An 18,764-nucleotide genomic window follows, 5' to 3' on the forward strand; every position below is an offset into this window, starting at 1 on the left:
GACCAGCCACCCGCTCCCGCCCGGCGCGCGGCTATAAAGAAGGCAGGGGGCGGGGCACGGTCACGTGGTCGACTGGCCGCTCTCCGAGCCAACCGCAGGCCGCGCTCGGCCGTCCCGCCGGCGGAGCCACGCCCCGCGGGCTAATGGCGGGGGGACGGGGGGCGCAGGGGCGGGGCGGGCCGGGCTGGTGGCTCGTGAGGAGGGTTTCTGGGCCCCTGAGGGGGCCGAGGCCCGCGGGAGGTCGGGCAGAGCGAGTGCCTCTGCAGGTGGTCCGGGGAGAGGTTTTGATGTTGAGGCAAGTGGGCGGGGAACGCAGAGTACAGCACGGAGATACAAAGCACCTCAACTAAGAACTACACATGGCGGCCCCGCCGGTACCCCTGGTGGGGCGCAGGCCGGCCCGGGGCGAGCTGCCCCCAGGCTGGAGTCCCCTCAGCTGGAGCTGTAGGAAACAAAGCACACAGCCACTGCCTGGTGCGCATCCTGGCTGTTAAAACTGTTGCCTGGGAAGTTCACTGGTGTAATATTAAAAATCTCCCTGAACCTCGCAACTAGACAAGACCTCTCTGACTGCTTTCTCATTTCCCTTCTTTGTTGTATTTTATAAAGATATTGTACCAAACCAAATTTAAAACACGTGCATTTTACTGTCATCACTCCTATTTAAAAACAAGGCAATCTGCAAAAGCAGAGAACAAAATGAACATGGTCAGGCCACAACAACTGATGGGCAATAATTTTACATACATCTAGACTACAACTCGCCATTAATTACACATAAAGTATGCCGTTAAGTTTGCTAGAGGTCACTTCACAAGCATGTTCTTGCATGCACGTTCATCTTTTATTTATGCTAATAGTATCTTCTGCTGACTTGTGAGTGAACGTTTGTAGACCTAAGGACACATTCCTTGAAATCAAGGTTTCATAGCTAGCTTAGAGCAGCTATCAGCATTTTTTCCAGGCGATATGACAGAGCTATTAGAAATCAGGATAATTACAGGGAGAAGTATTTATTTAGCATGCCACTCTGTCAGTCTTCTGTTTGGAAATAAACTGTATGGCACTTAAGAGAATGTCTTAAGGGGAATGTCATGGTCCAATGAAAGAAAGAAAGGCAGAACATAAAAATGATGAATTAGGAAATCTTTAAACAAGGATAAGGAAATAAAGCAGATCTCTCTTGCATAAACTTGTTCAGTCTCCCATTGACCCACTTAAACTTTCATTGTCCACAACATCCTTGGCAAGTACTTCTAGAGCTCAAATAGCCATTGTCTGAAGAACCCCTTCCTTTTTTTTTTTTTTTCTTTTTGAACCCAATTCCTATAGCTTCATTTGATATCCCCAGTCCTTGTACTGGAAGAGACAACAAACAGTTGCTCCTCATCTAGGCCACTGTTGCACAGATTCCCCTTCAGTTCTCTCTCCCAGGTCTACTTAGCCATCCCTTACGCGAAAGCTGTTCCATCTTTCTGCTCTTTTGTGAACTATATGTCGTTTGTTTTGCCTTTTAACCACCGCTGAACATCGATTGGGCTGGCATTCTTGTGCAAATGTCTGTCGTAACTCTGAGATCTTATTCTAGAATAAGGGTCAGTTCCAAGTCTGTTATTTGATATGTGAAATTAAGATTTTTTTCCTGCGCATGTTCTTCTACATTTATCTACATTGAATTTCATTGACTGCTGTATTTGCTAGTTACTCAATTCCATAATGCCCTTCTGCAGTTTTTCAGTCATCTCTGCTCCTATTATCTTGAATAATTGTGTCATCAGCAAGCTGTCACCTCAGTAAGCTTCGTCTTCTCTCAAGAAAATGAAAATAACACATGCAGAAACGTCTATCTAAATTAGAAATGTCTATCTAAATTGTTATTGTTCTGTTATAGTACTAAAAAAAAAAGTTCATGCTTTTAAGTTAATTTAATTCTTGTTGATTCTTGAAGAAAATTTGACATTTCTGTATTCCCAAACACTAGCAGATATGCTAAACTCCGGTCAAATGTGCACATAAATCTTATGAGCATTAAATCTCCTTTCAGAAGGATCTGGATACAGGTAATGTGTACATAAACACAATATCAAAACATTCATATTTTTATGTTTCACGTATTATTATATAGCAATATAAATATGCAATATAAAAATATTTAAATTACATGCATGTATAGACTTATATACATAAAAGGCAATGTGTGTACTTTATGGCTGTGATACAATTTTTTGCAGCATTAGTGTTTTCAAGTGAAGCTTTCTCAAAATTTACCTTTTCAAAATTCAGTTTTAATTTCTAAAAAGTTTTCAGGTAGATTTACAGTTCAGAAGTGGAACAACTGCTTTTGGAAATGTTTCTCATTGGAAAGGGCCTGAGGTAATGGGAGATGGTTCTGATGTGACAGTTCTGTTTGTTTTTCCTCTTAATTTGTTTCTTGCCGGAGGCATATTATCTGGAGGTTTATTACAACAGTGCCACTCCTTCAATTTATCCAGCTGAAGAACATGTCCTATTATGAACCACTGTGTCTCAGGAGTTTTCCTTCAGTTCAGTTTCTTCAGTTGGAAAGATTTGTAAAGAATACCTTCACCGTGTCAGAAAGAACACTGAAAGCTTATTATCAGAAGCTTATTCATTGTCTTAACTGTGGGAAACCAGTATAATTATATAAAAATGTCACAAAAAGGTTTCAGGTTACTTCATTGTAATAATTCCCTTTTTTTGTGGCTGAAGGTTAAATTTAAATAGGGGTTATGGCCTTTTTACATGTAAAATCTGTCAACCCACAACTAGCAGAATCCACGTCTTCATATTGAGTGCAATATAATGCATTTCAGCTTGTTTGTCTCATAAAAATAAAACCCTCTGTCATGAATACTTATGACTATTTGCACTTCAAGTGAGCCTAAGCAAACACGCGGAGGTTTCCCATAGAGCTCAGCCAATTTGTTAGATTATTCATGGCAGTAGAGAATGTGTACTTTTTAGAGCTTTTATACTCCATTGCTATAGACAAATGTTATCAGTTTTTACAGCAAATGACAACAGAAAAATGCTTCTTGGAGGACTTCATGTGCCTGGGAACGTGGGAATGGATGGGAAAGCACTGCCTGGTCTCCAATGACTGTGAGGTCCAGTCTCGCTTAGACTCCTGTGTGTGGAAACTTCCTAAACATTACACGGAGAGAGAGTTTGGACTTGTCTCTCTGAATCAAGTACTGGCAAAACTGTATTTCTACTTGACAGTCACATTGTACCTTTTGTCGAGGCCTTTATGGTACCCAGAGATCATTATCTAGCTCTGGGTGCTTAAGGACTTTATTTCTACCTGCTACGTTCAGTGCAGGTAAACTACATCGTTATTTTGTGTTTTGTAAATGATGTTATTAGGTAAATCATAGAATCATAGAATCACAGAATGGTTAGGGTTGGAAGGGACCTCAAAGATCATCTAGTTCCAACTCCCCTGACATGGGCAGGGAAACCCTCCATTCCACCAGGTTGCCCAAAGCCCCATCCAACCTGGCCTTGAACACTTCCAGGGATGGGGCATCCACAACTTCTCTAGGCAACCTGTTCCAGTGCCTCACCACCCTCTGAGTGAAAAATTTCTTTCTTAAATCTAATCTAAATCTACCCTCTTTCAGTTTAAAGCCATTGCCCCTTGTCCTATCACTATATGCCGTTGTAAAAAGTCCCTCTCCAGCTTTCCTGTAGGCCCCCTTTAAGTACTGGAAAGCTGCAACAAGATCACCCCGAAGCCTTCTCTTCTCCCGGCTGAAGAGCCCCAACTCTCTCAGCCTGTCTTCATAGCAGAGGTGCTCCAGCCCTCGGATCATCTTCGTGGCCCTCCTCTGGACTCGCACCAGTAGCTCCATGTCCTTCTTGTGTTGGGGACTCCAGAGCTGAACACAGTATTCCAGGTGGGGTCTCACGAGAGCAGAGTAGAGGGGCAGAATCACTTCCCTTGACCGGCTGGCCACCATAAATGCTTTCCTATTTATTAGTATTTCATGTAAGGAACTAATGTACCTGTTTTAGATGCAGAGAACTACTGTGGAGAGGGACAAGAGACTCCGTGCAGCGTTGTGCCTCTGAAGCACGTGAGTGCCTCATCTCAGTCCTGCTCTGGGTGCACGCCTCGCAAAAGGGTCCCGGGAAATAAGCCCCGAGGCTGGGTTTGGGATCTCTGAAGCAATAAACAGCAAGTGTGGCTCTCGGGGTCCCTCGCTGCTGTTCTCTTGGCTCTTCTGTCCAATAAAAAGGCCATTTATTTAAGGGATAAAACGGATGACACTAGGTGGCAGCGTGGCACCACGTTGCCTAACGCTGCCCCTCCCTCCATGTCTTGTTTCTGGGGTATTATGGTGTATAGAAGAGCGTTTAGTGTGTTACCGACAAGAAATTCATGATTTGTCTTCTTTTCCCTAGGTTAATCAGCACGGAAGGCTGCATGCTAATGAAACTGTGTCCAAAGAAAGGATTATATGCACGGCACAATCCAGGCGTAATTCATAATGCAAACCGGTTGTCAGTGATGGCCACTGCTATTAATTAAATCTCTGCAGAAAGTCTGCAATTTTCATGCATTACAATAAAAGATTTTCCTGTGAATAGTGATCCTTACTGCTTCAGAGGTGAAAGGTTGAAAGAAAAATCTACATCTCAGCTTCTGAATTCTTCCCTAGTTAAGTACTGTGTGAGTCACTAAGACATCCCTTAAAACACTGATAGGTCCTAACCTTCTCAGCTATAGATTTACCTAGAAAAAAAACATTATTTATATAGTGCTTTAAGGTTTAAAAATGAAAAATTCTCTATAAAGGCTAGGAATTATTAATCTAAAGCTACTTCCAATTCTCTTGACTACAATACTGTCTACAGATTGAAGAAATAAAACAAGTTGTTTCAAATTTTACTCTTATTCTTGCAAGAGTCTGCTGAGCAAGCACGAAACCTATATTGGTACATGACTATCTTTGGTTTTGATCGATCAAACCAGTCCAATAAAGACAAATGCATTTGCACATCACTAACTGAGAAAATTAAGTTAAAGATGACACAGCACGGTGACAGAGTCACTAGTCTTTCAGATACTGAAACACTTTGTCCAATGGAATTTGAATAGCGGGTTTATGTACAAAGTGCAGGCAGAGATCCTTGTTTTTAACGTGCATTTCAGATATTTTCAAAATAAATGCAAAGTTTTAGAGACAGGACGTGCATTTGTTATACAAAACAAATGGCCACGCTGTTAAAGAAATCATAACTACCATACTCAAAGAGGCAATTGATTGGGTGTCAGTGTTTGGGGAACCTATCATCTCAGCGAAGGCACCGAGAACCTTCAGTTACTTTTGACATCATAACCACACATACTCAGCACTCCTAAATGAGTCAGGAAAGCATAAACTGGACAAGCAGAAAAGGAGAACACACATAATCAAGTGTAGATAAGTGTATATATGTATATATACACACACAAATAATTATTAAGATGGAACAAATCCAGCGAGGTAGTAGGTACAGTTCAGCCAAAGTTTAGGGTCAATACCTCATGTGCCCAAGAATGTATGGCCTATTTTATGACCACAGCCCTACAACTAGAAGGCAGGACATAGGGAAGTGATGAATGAAGCTTAATATTGCAGTGATAGCTGTGCAGTGGGTATGTAGTTGTCCACAGCATGATGTAAGGAATGTTTTATGCATTAAACATTACCATTTCTCTACACAAAAGCATTCCTGTTATGTCTTAGAAACTAATGTTTTCTCTAAAGGCAGAAAAGAGTGAATCACAGTATACTCTGAAGTATATGAAAGAGCTTTAATTGCCACCTAATTTATCTTGTTTGAATTTAGAAAGAATACTAATTTATTTTTGTCTGGTGCATAAACATTTGGCACTGAATTAATCATAGTTCTGCTTTTGAAGCAAGTAGCTTCAGGGCTGATACTACTTCTAACATACACAGCCAGTACAGTATGCATGGAAAGTATAAACAGAAAGATAACAGAATCCATCTAATCTCTTCCGATGTCTATAACATATATATCAATTCACTACAGTCGGTTAAAAACTAATTATTAACTAGAAATTATTGAATTTTTAGTACCTAATTATTAAATTGGAAATTAAGAGCAGAGGCATTAGAGTACAATCTTGCCCACATGCTTAGGAGTAAATATTTAATTATGAAAACAGGAGTTGAACTCTGAAATCACATAAATTTTTGGGAAAAAAAAACAACAAGGTGTTTCTATAAAGTTATCAATCCTTTATAATTTACAGAAAAAAAACCCCAAACATTATACAATCAAAATGTGAAAAAAAAAACCAACTATACTGCTTAATTTCACTGAAAACAGCAAGGAAACAATAAAATGGTGACTAGAAAATACAAGTTTTAAAGAGCAGAAAAGGAAAAAATATACAAGCAACCAGACATTCCAAACTTGCAGTGCTTCTCAGAACTACATTACTCAAACGCTTTCTCTCCCAAGGAATATATTTCTGTGATGAAATCTTTTCTACCTTCACATGGACTACTGCCCCATGCTGCCTGATCCTGTATTTCTCCAGGACGACAGCTGAACCATGTCACCCCCCGTGCTGCAGAGCCCGAATTCCCTAGGGATGTGCATGCATTTGATTCCTCACAGACTACAGCACTGCAGCTACACGCTAACATCAAAGCCCTCCTCGCTTTGAGCAGGAGAAAGACTAAAGGACACCAGCTTATTTGTCTGCGCTGTGTTAACCAAGCAGAAGCTGACCCATTCCACTGACTGTTTTGCTTCGCCTGGATTTAACATGCACAAGAAACGCTATTTTTGCTGTGCTAATGGGATCGAAGCCTAAAAAAAGAACGATTACGCATTTTGCATATACTGCCACAATCTACTTGTCAAGTTTGTTTTGTATACCACCCACATTTCTGTCTCCTTTATGATAAGGTTTATATCATTTTAAATTAGATTTGAAGAGAGGCAGTCTGTCATTAGACCAAGTGTTATAATTGTGAAACACCCATCAGCTTTCAGGCACACAAGCCTCTCTTATAAATGATGCAACATTGCATAATTAGTAAGCAACATAACTATAATATACAATTATCTGGTTAAGAGAATTATGGATCAATAGCATATAAATATTTATTTTGCTAAGTCTTAACCCTCCGTGCATTCAGTAAGAGATGTTACTTAATAATATATATTTTAACTAAGATGCTGGTATTTTTCTACTGTATGAGCTTCATCCTTGTGCACGATGGAGGAAAAGAAGCGCAGCCGTATAAAAGTAGGGCAAGACTCAGCTATTATGGCTTTAATAGCACAGATATTTCTGTACATAGATGCATAATAAACATACTTCAGTTGGTCGATGTACTCATTTATGTAAACGTTGTCAGGATACCTTTACTAGCCAATGAGCGAAAAGAAAAAAATCTTCTCTGAGTTTGGTAAGGGAGGTAGTTGCCTATATAAGGAGGAGCAGCAATCTATACACAAGGAACCTGGAGTGATTTCAGTTCCCCATCCCCTTCCGAAACGTTGTGAAAGGATTTGAGCAGCCTGAGTTTGCAGAAGACAGCTGGTGGCTGCTTAATATGTAATACTCTGTACCCAATCTCCCGTTTCCTCCAAGTATATATATAATTTCCTCTAAGTATATATATATATTCCTCTCCTCTTCTAGAAAGTCCTCCAGAATAAAAAACTGTTCTTGTGCCAGCACTACACTGGGCAAAATTTTTCAGATGCATTCCTCAACCTGGGGCTGGGCAGCTGCCCGAACCCTTGTGACAAAGGGCAGTAGCTGTGGCTTCATCCCTGCACTCAAGAGGACAGCTGGAGTTACTGGGCTGGAAGAAAACTCCTTCCTTTCTCCTCCACAGGCAGGCAAGGTGCCAGTTCCCTGGGAGGGCCTTCTGTGCCGGGGCAATCTCCGCGTCACGCAGCGCTGCTGCGCTGGGCTTCCTTTGCATCGGCTGTGCCGGCACAAAGAGGGTCACAGGCCAAGCGTGAGTCATAGCTTAAAATAGCAGTGGGCACGAGGGGGAATTTCAGACTGCAGCACAAAATGCCGTACAGGGCAGCACGGCAAAACAAAATGCTTTGCCTGAAAAAGCGGGTATCTAAACACAGCTCTCATTAAGGCCAGACTGGTATCACAATTAAAAAATGCTGGCATTCTGAAATAGCCCCAGCACTGCACAGCTAATGTGACACTCCTATTTAGATGCCTTGTTTTCCCCTCCAAATACAGGGTTATGTTCAATAGGCATTGCCATTAGAAGTGAACAGCGGTCTGTAAGTGGGTAGAAATTACCTGTTTCTGCTCTGTTCCTGTTCAAACAACAAGGGAACGTTCCGGTTAATGCCTGTGACAGGGAATGCAAGATGGAGTGTTTGCACCAGAGGGCCTGACTAACGCCGAGTGAAGACAACGAGGTCTAAGCGCTGAGGCACCGCAGCTGCCTATGACAAGACAGGCAGGAGGAAAGTCGACGAGGCGTCCAAAGGAGAGTCTGTAAAGGAACGGTGTGCTAAAGGGAAACAACAAATACGAAGGTCAGGAGAGATCAAGGGAAACCAGTAAGAGCAGAGACCAGGGGAAAAAAAGACTGAAATCTACTGGAGTTTATTGGCGTGTCATCGCCGTGGGCTTTGAAACGCGATCCAATGAGATAGACAGTGCCCGTACTTGTCTTCTACTTGTAATCTTTTTAATATCATTGTTGTTCCCATGAGTCACAGGCGCCAGCTTCCCGAGGGAAGGTGGGAGATGCCTTCCCCCACCCCGGCGGCCTGCGTCCCACCGCAGCGCAGACCAGCGAGTCGCCATCCCCTCGGTGAACCCGCACTGCCGCGCGTTTCAGCAGCACCTTCACTCTGAGCTGATTTTGGATGGTGAGGCTTTCCCTGGCACACCTGAGGGGAGACAAGAGGGGTGGGGTGGGCCACCAAATCCGTGGGCCGGGCCCTGCAGAGGCCTCCCGAGGTGAGAGCCCAGCTGACAGTAAGCGGTGTCCTCCCTTATTACTGCAGGGAAGGCGAAAGGTGGGAGACACAGGCCTTTCCTTTTGGCAGAGAAATAAAAATGCTTACTTTCCTCCAAAGATTAGTTTTTTTTCTCTGGAATAGCCACCACTTACGTATAAAAATGAGCCTCCTCAGGAAGCATTACAGCCACTGCGGAGGAGCCCGCGCTGTTACACTGGGGCCGTGCGCGGGTTTCTGTTGTTGAATCGGCACTGGAGGTGGATCATTGCCCTGTTTTAGTCAAACGCTGGATTTTTTTCACTATAATTTATTTACAGTTTCCTTCACATACGTTAAGCTGGGCTGAATACAAACCCAAACGAACGAAACTAACCAAAATGCGCCACTACAAGGCTTAAAATCTGTATTTCCCAATACATACACTGCGACTCTTAAGGATGAAACACGTTAAGTATTCCCTTCACGTAAGACGGAACCCGGACGCGGGACGAAACGCCTGAATTTGGGAAAGGGCCGTTTGTCGCGGAGAAGGGAGCGCTGCCCCGGGCAGATGCCACGTCAGGCAGGGCAGGGGGGATGGCGTTCCCTTCCTCCCGCTTCGCCTTCCAGCCCCAACCACCCTGCCCACCCCCCCCTCGCCCTTCTCAGAACGGCATTGAGCAACCCCATCCGGGTCCCCGTCCCACGGGCTGTGCCCCCCTCAACATCACGTGGGGCACGAGGGCGGTGATACAGGGCATGACAGTGTGGGGGGAGGACAAGCAGGGAAGTGCGACTCGGATTTTTGGCGTGGCGGCGGCTCGGAGATGCTCTGCTGCTGTCTTACTCTCTTATTTTTCTCGCCAGAAAAAAAGAGTGTCCGTGGCTAGCGAAGTTACCGCTGAGCCTTCCTACCCAGAGCAAAATGTTCTGTCACCTCCCGGGGCGCCGAGCGCTTGGTGCGCGCCGTCAGGGCGCGCTTGCGCAGTGCGGGCAGGGCGGCGCCTGTGTGACTCAGGCGCTGCCATTTTGAGTGGTGGGTCCTGATCGCGCAGCTCTTCTCCGCGCTCGCTCCCGTTCTAAGGCACAAGCGCAGACCGAGGCGCTTGCGCTCGCTCTCGCCGTCGTCTTCGAGGACGTCCTGGGGCTGCCTGGGCGAAGAGAGGCTCTCCTCAGTCCTTTCAACTTTCTCCTGGCCGTCCTCCGCCGCCGCTCCGGGACCTCTATGCCCGCCGCCCTCCGTAGGAGCCACTAGCGCAGAGACCCGCCGCCGTCTCCTCCTCCTTCTTCCGCTGCTGCCACCGCCGTCGCCTCTTCCTCTTTCTCCTCGTGCTCTCTCCGCCACCATTTCCCCCCTCCCCGGCACCGGGGCGCTGAGCTAGACTATGGGGACCAGGTTGGGGCTGAGCAGCGGCAGAGCGGGCGGCCCGGTCACCGTGTCCACTGCGGCAGGGATGGGGGGGCTCCGCGGCTTCGTGGTTTTATCTTGACATGGCTCCTCTCCGTGCTGCTAGCAGCGCCGCCGCCTCCACTGCTCCTCCTGCGCCCGCCGGCTGCGGGTAGCGAGCGGGCCACGGTCTCGGTCTCTTGTCTGAGTCTCTCAGTCTCTTGCTTCAGTGGGGGGGAAGTTTTGGGAGGGGTTCTTTTTTGTTTTTCTTTCTTTTTTTTTTTTTGTCAGGAGGGGGGAATAGTTTTTCCCCTCTTCTTAATCTGGTCCGACAGATTTGCTAACCTAAAAACTTTTAACCCCGACTAATCAAACGCCTGGGGGGGGAAAATGTCTGGAGAGAGGAAGAAAATAACCTGATAATTGGGGATTTGATTTTTGGGGGGAGGCTGTTTTAGAGGTTTAAAATTGCAACTTAGACGTGCAATTAAAAAAAAAAAAAACTCGCAAAAATTTTGACACCAAAAACCTGTTTTGCGAGAAAAGCAGGAGCAAAACTCTCCATGCTTTCTAAGGCGTGACCATGAAGTGAGAGGGGAGACGCTGTGCTACTGTGGGTGTCCCGCTGCCCTGGGCACAGGCTGCCCGCTGCAGCCTCTGCCGCCTTGTGCAGAGCGAGGTCTAAGGAGAAGCGAAAGGTATTGGCCATGCACAGCCTCGGCTAACCGTGCTCGCTGTGGAGCGCAGCAGCAGCAGAGAGAGAAGGATCCCCGGGGGATCAGCAGCCCAGGGAGTGTGTGAGGTGTTGGGGGATGTAGGGCTCTTCCTCTGGTAAGGAGCCCGGCTTTGGGGCACTGTTTGGGTTTTGGTCTCTAGGTGAGATAATACTGTCCCTTGAACCCCTGTCCGCCCCTCGTCTACGGCCATCATGATCCCCCTTCTCTTTGGCAGCAGTAGCCTCAGGGCAGTGATGAGCAGGATGAAGTTAGAAATGACTCCGCTGTTTTTTCCCTTTGCTCCTCTGCAAACCAACACTGCGTTGTCTGTAGTTGATTTTGTTGTTGTTGGCAGAGAAATCTCATATCTCCCAGGATGTGCGCTCCTCCTTTGCACTCTTTTCTCTGCTCTCCACCAAGCGTAATAATTCTAAAGAAAAAAAAAAGGCAACATAGCAATAGTGGAAAGCTGAGAATAATAATCAGTAGAGTCATGAATCTGGCTGGGGTATAACACAATTTGTAATTTCAGCTTAATTTTTTTTTTGTAAGCAGAGCAAAAGTACCCCCCCATGGATTGGGCTTGTGCCAGTTGCTTTTTATTGTACGCATAAATTGTGATAAGATTTGTTTGGGGTTTTTTTTCATTCTTACCCACTTATTCCTGCAGCTAAACTGTTCAAATTTATTTTTTTTTCCAAAATTGTTAGGGTTTTTTTCTTGGTTTATTGTAAAACCTTTTGTCCAGCTATGGCTGGACAACTACTTACTTTGTTTCTTGACCCCTCCGATACGACATTCTCGTAAAATATTGCCTGAGGTGCGGTTTTGGGTTACAGTCGTGTTTTATCTGTTCAATCGTATTAGCAGGAATAAAACGACTTGTTTCTGTTGTACTTGAGTCTTATGAAAAGGTGCCCATAGTTTAGCTACAGTTTCCAAAGGCTTTAGTACCACCTGTATTACAAAATGGGGGACCCAAACTCCCGGAAGAAACAAGCTCTGAACAGACTTCGTGCTCAGCTTAGAAAGAAAAAAGAATCTTTAGCTGACCAGTTTGACTTCAAGATGTACATTGCCTTTGTGTTCAAAGACAAGGTAACTTGGTTTTAATGTTTCTCACTTACTGTTCTGTCTGTTGCAGTGCATGTTAACTATACTATGCAAAGTCTTGCTGCCTAATTGCATCTTATAGTTTATCCTTAATAGATTCCGTTGACTTTTTAACATTTTTTTAAATTGTCAATTCCTGTAATATTTACTTAGTTCACGTTTGTCGATTTTGGCTTTTCATATGTTTGTAGTTTTGTAATGGAGAGGGTGCCAGTGCCTCACTAAATGATTACTTGGTAACTTCTGTATTGGGTAAATATTTGTCAATTCGTTAAGCCTAATTGGGGTCTGGATTGCATAATTGTTGGCTGTGAACAGTTGAGTTGAGAAGGGAGACTTGGCTAAAGTTACTGTGTTTCTCTGGATAAAGCAGAAGGGAGAACCTGGCAGTTCAACGGGAGGAGTTGCAAAATGCAGTATTGAAATGGCCCAACTGTACAGGCGTGTGTGAAACTGCTGCTACCATTTTGAAAGGGAACAAGGAGGGAAGAGAGAAAGTTCATTTGCTTGGCTGCCTTGTCTTCTGCTGCTGGATGCTGTGTGTCTGGGCCAGGGTGGGGAGCCTGATGGTGTTGCTAAAGCTAAATATAGACCCAGAATTGTAGGAGAGTCTCTGTCCACAGAAGGCGAAGAAAAGTAGGTGCTTATAGTGAGTGAGCGTGCTGAACAAATGAGGAAGTGAACATAGAAGCAAATGGCAACTGAGTACGTGATGGAGGAAATGCATGTAGACGGGCACTGAAATTGTTTAATGCCCTCAAACGTATAGTTTTTGCATTTGGTGTAATAGTTACGTGTTTTTAAATGAAGACTGTTCTTTGAACTTCAGTTGAAAAGTTTCCTTAAAATTCCTAAGTTCAATCTATCTTTCATCAGTTGTACTGTAAACAGAGATGGATATAGCGGGACATAATTTCTTGGTACTGTCTCACAGTAATAAAGAACAGTATGAATGTTTAAGCAGTGGTAACAATTAGTTTTTCTTAGATGATACGACTTTTGTGGTTTTAGTTGGAGCATTCGTAATGCTTGATGGTGGGTTTGTAGAAATTTGTTGCAAACACCTGTTTTAAGTCCTATGAAATTTACTTCTATCACAGTGAACTGAAGATGTCCATCCAGCACCAGTTTTCTTAAAGTAGGAGTTTAGCTCAGCCTAGCTTGGTCAGCACATAGTTGCCTGTTGTGTGTGTTCTGGTTGGGGATGTGGAGGGTTATTTGGTAAAATGTGCTTTCTCTGTTATGTAGTTCTTAAATAGGTCAAGACTTCTCATGAGCTGTAAGAAAGGTGTTAGAAGCAGACTTACAACTTTAAATGATTTTGTACAGCAAAAGCTGTTCTTCCAAATTTGCCATAATGTTTTGGCCTTGCTTGAGAGATACTGAAATATTTATATTGAGTATAAAAGTTATCTAGCAAATGAAAATGATCCTTCTTTGAGAAGGTCATGACTTGTAGCTAACTTCAGATTAGATCTTTATCACCCACTGTTACCAAATGTGGCACTGAAAGACTTCACTTTTCATAAAAGGTCAACTTCGAAGTATTGCAAAGGGAGGGGAAAAAAAATAAAAAGGATTACTTGATTTGTGAAGAGAAGCTTGCAGAGGGCTCTTGGTCAGCCCAAAGTCATGTATTCTGCATGATGAAAGGGCAGTCCTTTTAGTGTTTAGGTACAGCTTTATGTTTGCAAGATTGGCATGTAAATCTGCATCTTTGGAGACTACAAAAGCATTTTCAGTTTTCTTTAAAAAAAGTTATTGGACAGATTCCGTTTAATTTATAAAACTTTATGTCTGTAAATTTTAGTGTGGTTTGTGTCAAAGCCCTAATTTCTGTGGTGTGCACTTTATACATGAATACTAATAGAAAATCACAAATTCTGAAATAAGCTATTGTCTGTAATTTCCTAAAAAGGATTGTAATCTTAATGTAACCTCTGCTTTTTTTTTAGAAGAAAAAGTCAGCGCTTTTTGAAGTGTCTGAAGTGATACCAGTCATGACCAATAATTATGAAGAAAATATCCTGAAAGGTGTGCGGGATTCCAGCTATTCTTTGGAAAGTTCCTTAGAGCTTCTGCAGAAGGATGTTGTACAGCTTCATGCACCCCGCTACCAGTCTATGCGCAGGGTAAAGTTACTGTTTGTGCTTGCTGAATTTTAGTTTGTTTTCAACACTTTTGCTTTTCTTTGTGAATGTTAAGGTTAATCCTGCTGTTCTTATGCTCAGCTCTTCTGCTGCACAAGGATTCTGAGGGCATGTGTTTATGGGGTCTAGTTTGAAGAGTAACAATATATGTATTCTGAAATTCTGTTTAAATATGTAGTGCTCAAGCTTTACCTTTTGTTTGTCTCATTCAAATATGCCTTGGGAATGGTATCTTCTTGCTCTCCTTGTCCTTTAGTAGCCATGTGTTAATTCTTGAAACAGCTCTTGCTGTACAACTAAGTGGTTTTGTTTTATGAATGTTGGAAAATAGACAGTCTTTGCTAATGTTTTCTTAAAGTTGAAATTCGTATTAACTGGATGCTCAGTGGAAGGCAAGGAAGCCTTCAGTTGCGCTATGAATAGTACAAATGGAAAATTACACAAACATGGTAATAAGTACCACCCTTGAATTATGTGCTGTGTAGATAAGTTGTTTATCTGTACCCTTGACTAATGCAGGGAATGTAAGTACAGAACTTTACTACTTACAGGATGTGATCGGCTGTACCCAGGAGATGGACTTCATTCTTTGGCCTCGTAATGATATTGAGAAGATAGTCTGTCTCCTGTTTTCTCGGTGGAAGGGATCCGAAGAACCCTTTAGGCCTGTACAGGTATGAGTTGTTGTTTTTTTCACTTCAGTAGGTAATTTAAACCTGGAGGGCAAGATAAGTACTCTCTCTTCTTAACTAATAAGTTGGTAAGGTGCGTGACTTATGTGGATGTTAGAAAGTATGTTGGCTGTTTTTATTTATAGAGCAGTCAGTGTTTTGAATGCCAAATTCTACTTCCTGTCTTTGTGCACTGTTATATTAGCACTTCTAAAATTTAAGTGTCTGAAGGACCTTTTGCAAATTACATGTATGTATAAATACAAATATCATGTTAGTATTTGTAGAAGTGGATTAGATGTGACTCATAGTACAGTTGAACCTTTGTCAAAATGTGGTGGTGTCGTTAAGGGTTCTGTGAGTATCCCAACTTGCTGTATTTTGTAAGACGGAAGAGGATCTGAGATGGATGGAATTTTTGCATTATAATTTTACTTTGAAATAAATTTCAACTGTCTTAGACTATTTTTTTCAGTAGCCAGCTTTAGCTGTTTACATTCAGATTTTTGAACAATGTTATTGCAGAACCAGCACAGGAAATACATAAAATAGTAAGCTGCTGAAGGAGATGTGCTGTATTGTTGATGCATAGGGATGTTCTGACAGAACAAGCTAAACCTGGTTTTATATATGCAGTTAAAGTTGTACCTTTGAATTGTTAATATGTGATTGCAATGACTACTGTCTGTCTTGGCAGAATGAATCTAGTGAGTTCTTTAAATTATGCCAAGACTCAAGCGTGTAGTCATCACTGTGGTCCCCAGTTTCTGTTTTTCATAGATGAGACAAGGAAAGAAACCAAAGTAGTTGTAAAGCACCAGATTGAAGGAAATTAATTGGTTTAAATGTGAGCTTTAGCTTAATAAATACTTTATTGCCCTCCCTCACACAACACAGGCCAAGTTTGAATTTCATCATGGTGACTATGAAAAACAGTTTCTGCATGTTCTGAGCCGAAAGGACAAGACTGGAATTGTTGTCAACAACCCTAACCAGTCAGTGTTTCTCTTCATTGACAGACAGCACTTGCAGGTAAGCTTATTTTGTCCTTCTAACAGATGTATTTTAATCACAAAATGCTTTTTCTTCTTGGGAACATCAGTGAGTTTATTGCGAAATACTCAAGTAGAGAAATTGATCATGTGTTCATGCTTGCATTTCAGCAGTTTCAGAGGAAGCTTATGCTATAAATAGGACTGATGCATGCTAAAACTGGCTACTGGCCACAGGTGTGTTCACATAGAATTAATTTAATGTTCTTGTATTAAAAGTTACATTAAGTTCTAAAATAGACTAAAGTGTTTGGGAAAAGTTAAACACTGGCTTAATTTGGGTGATACTGCAGAAATTATTCAAGTGAAGGATGAACAGAATAGAGAAAATATTTTAGGCATTAGAGGTTGCGAACTGATTTTGAGTTCAGACTGTTTATATGGATGAAATAGTGGCTTTAAATGTCCATGTTCCTCCACACCCAACAGCAAGCCAATAATTTGCTGAGGTTTACCTATTAGTCTTGAGTTAGCTTCCATGTTTAATGGCTTTTCTTTGGGTTTTCTTTGCCTCTAGACTCCAAAAAACAAGGCTACAATCTTCAAGTTATGCAGCATCTGCCTGTACCTGCCACAGGAGCAGCTCACTCACTGGACGGTTGGTACCATAGAGGATCACCTCTGTCCTTACATGCCAGATTAAGGTACTGGCCAGCAAAATGGGGAAGATCACAGAATGCAGCAGTGGATTTTCACTTTCCTCACCACTTTATTCTTTCAGGATTTAGAAGAAAATGGACTCATGTTCAGAACACTATACGTTGTGAAACTTGATCATCCTGGATTTTTTTTTTGTCATTTGTATCTCAGAACTTTACAATTTTTTTTAGATGTTTTCTGCATGGACCTTGTGAAAGAGAGGATGCTCTGCACGCTTCTGCACTGCATCAGCATCTTACTAAAATGTGAAATGAAGGGACTGTACACTGAAACAAATGTATCCAAAAGCACAAGGTGGTCATTTGTGGTGGTGTTCCCATTTGTGCTGGTCATACCCCCTTACATCTTTAATGTTAACCATCAGTATTTGGAGGGTGAGAAGTGAATGTAACGGGTATAAAAGCCTTACAGCTTTGCTGTTAATGATTGTATCGAAGAGCACTATCATTCATTTTAATGAACAGAGAAGTGGCTATTACAATAGGAAGTAAATGTGGGAAAGAAATCTTTCTTTAAAAAAAAGCATCTCATTTAATGTGTAGGCATTTTTTGCCTCTTTTATTTTGCTGGGCCATGTCTTAAGTTTACTGGCACTTTTGTTTTGGATCTCTTTCCCCAAGTTGCTGTATAACTGTATGAAAGCATTCTTTTGAGTTGAATGCATTTATACAGATGAGGCAGACCCGGAGTCTGAAGTAGCTAAAGCAGCTAAAAATAAAGTAAAATAATAGCTGCAGAAACAATGTTGGTAGAGGATTATTTTTTCTTGAGAGTTGAGACTTGTAAACTTGCAGGTGAACTGTGCAGGAAATACTGGTTTTTAAAACATTTCTTATGGAAAACCCATAGAGGTTTTTTTTCTTTTGGAATAGACATTATAAAACAATGTAAAATAGTGTTTGGAGTGTCAAAAGTTGGTTCTGACAGAACACTTTAAGATTGTGCAATGATAAAAGGAAGACTACTGTATAGTTCTGATGACAGAAGGCTCTGCTTAAGGGTTGAGTATTTTACTGGAGTAAAACTGCATAAGCCTGCTCCCTTTGGATAAAACTAGTGCTTACCTGTTTAAAACTTGTATTTAGCTTTTGTTTGGAATTTGAAAAAATTGGAACTTAAATAAATTAGGTGAAAGATGACTGGTTGTATTTATGGAAATCCTATGAATTGAATTTTAGTAGTGTCTTGCATCTTGACGGTGTCACCCATTGCAAACACTGAAAACGTACAGACTGTAAAATGGTACTGAGATTAACAAAGTTTAGTGGCAAAGGTGTTCCTACATATGTGGATGATACATTTGTTTTGAAAAGTAGCTGTCAGAAATAATGTTTTAGTTCTTTGGTCATAAGGTCCTACAGGTTAAACAGGAGCACCCTAGAAAAACACACCTGAAAGCTCCAACTTCATGTTAATAAATGCCTTAAGTTACAAAGCAATACCTTGAAAATGCCGCTCTATAGAAAGGTAAGACTTTCTAGAATATTTAGTAACCAGTGTGCCTGCTAATAGTACATAAAATTTCCCAGCTAAATTTGAAGTGCCTCGTCCTTGAATGGCCTGTAAGACATAATACCGGGTGTCCACATGAAGCTTGAGATAGGTTTTTGTAAGGTCTTGAACGATCCAAGTTTCATGAGTTTGGATTTTGCGTCCTAGATGCAGTCCTTTTGCTGCTGCTTCGTTTGTCCTTTTGGACATCATCTCACAGTAGTGAGAATGTGCTCATCATTACCTTGGTTAGCAAAGCAAAAGACTTAGTAGTTCTTGTATTAGGAATTTTGTTTTTCTGCATTCTGCTTTCTCTTAAAAGAAGCCTCAGGATGTTGGCCTGAGTGGCTGTGTACAATGTTTTCTGTGTGATCCTTAACTTTAATTCTGTGTATTGCAGAGAACAATGTCTTCAGTTTAATAGCTTTTTTAGTTTTGGATGGGATGCATAAGATGCACAGGCTACCCATTTGTTGTTCATGACAGTGATCCCAGAGTTATTGTGCTTTCTTGGGAGAACACAGCTGTGTAATACTAATTCT

General features: G+C 42.1%; 1 protein-coding gene across 3 annotated transcripts; it reads left to right on the forward strand.

Moving 5' to 3' along the window:
* The first annotated feature begins 10,011 nt into the window (after positions 1-10,011).
* Positions 10,012-17,870, forward strand: C3H6orf62 (chromosome 3 C6orf62 homolog). 3 transcript variants are annotated; one of them, XM_086608527.1, is made up of 6 exons: positions 10,012-12,183; positions 14,154-14,330; positions 14,900-15,022; positions 15,917-16,051; positions 16,589-16,669; positions 16,793-17,870. In XM_086608527.1, exons 1-6 carry the CDS (start codon positions 12,055-12,057, stop codon positions 17,114-17,116), a joined length of 969 nt encoding a protein of 322 aa, XP_086464653.1. In that variant the 5' UTR covers positions 10,012-12,054; the 3' UTR covers positions 17,117-17,870. The 3 variants fall into 3 exon arrangements, with proteins under 3 accessions (XP_086464653.1, XP_009991398.1, XP_086464654.1); XM_009993096.2 differs by having other exon boundaries at positions 16,589-16,829; XM_086608528.1 differs by lacking the exons at positions 16,589-16,669; positions 16,793-17,870 and adding an exon at positions 16,183-16,472.
* The last annotated feature ends 894 nt before the right edge of the window (positions 17,871-18,764 follow it).

This window comes from Tauraco erythrolophus, chromosome 3 (genome assembly GCF_009769465.1).
Source record: "Tauraco erythrolophus isolate bTauEry1 chromosome 3, bTauEry1.pri, whole genome shotgun sequence".
Taxonomy (NCBI): domain Eukaryota; kingdom Metazoa; phylum Chordata; class Aves; order Musophagiformes; family Musophagidae; genus Tauraco; species Tauraco erythrolophus.

What these genes read in the sequence shown, in the direction of transcription:
- C3H6orf62 (XM_086608527.1), top strand. Translation starts at nt 12,055, where the DNA reads ATGGGGGACCCAAACTCCCGGAAGAAACAAGCTCTGAACAGACTTCGT. An exon ending in AACCCTTTAGGCCTGTACAG is followed by an intron (nt 15,023 to 15,916) that starts GTATGAGTTGTT and finishes CACACAACACAG; the next exon opens with GCCAAGTTTGAATTTCATCA. An exon ending in TTGACAGACAGCACTTGCAG is followed by an intron (nt 16,052 to 16,588) that starts GTAAGCTTATTT and finishes CTTTGCCTCTAG; the next exon opens with ACTCCAAAAAACAAGGCTAC.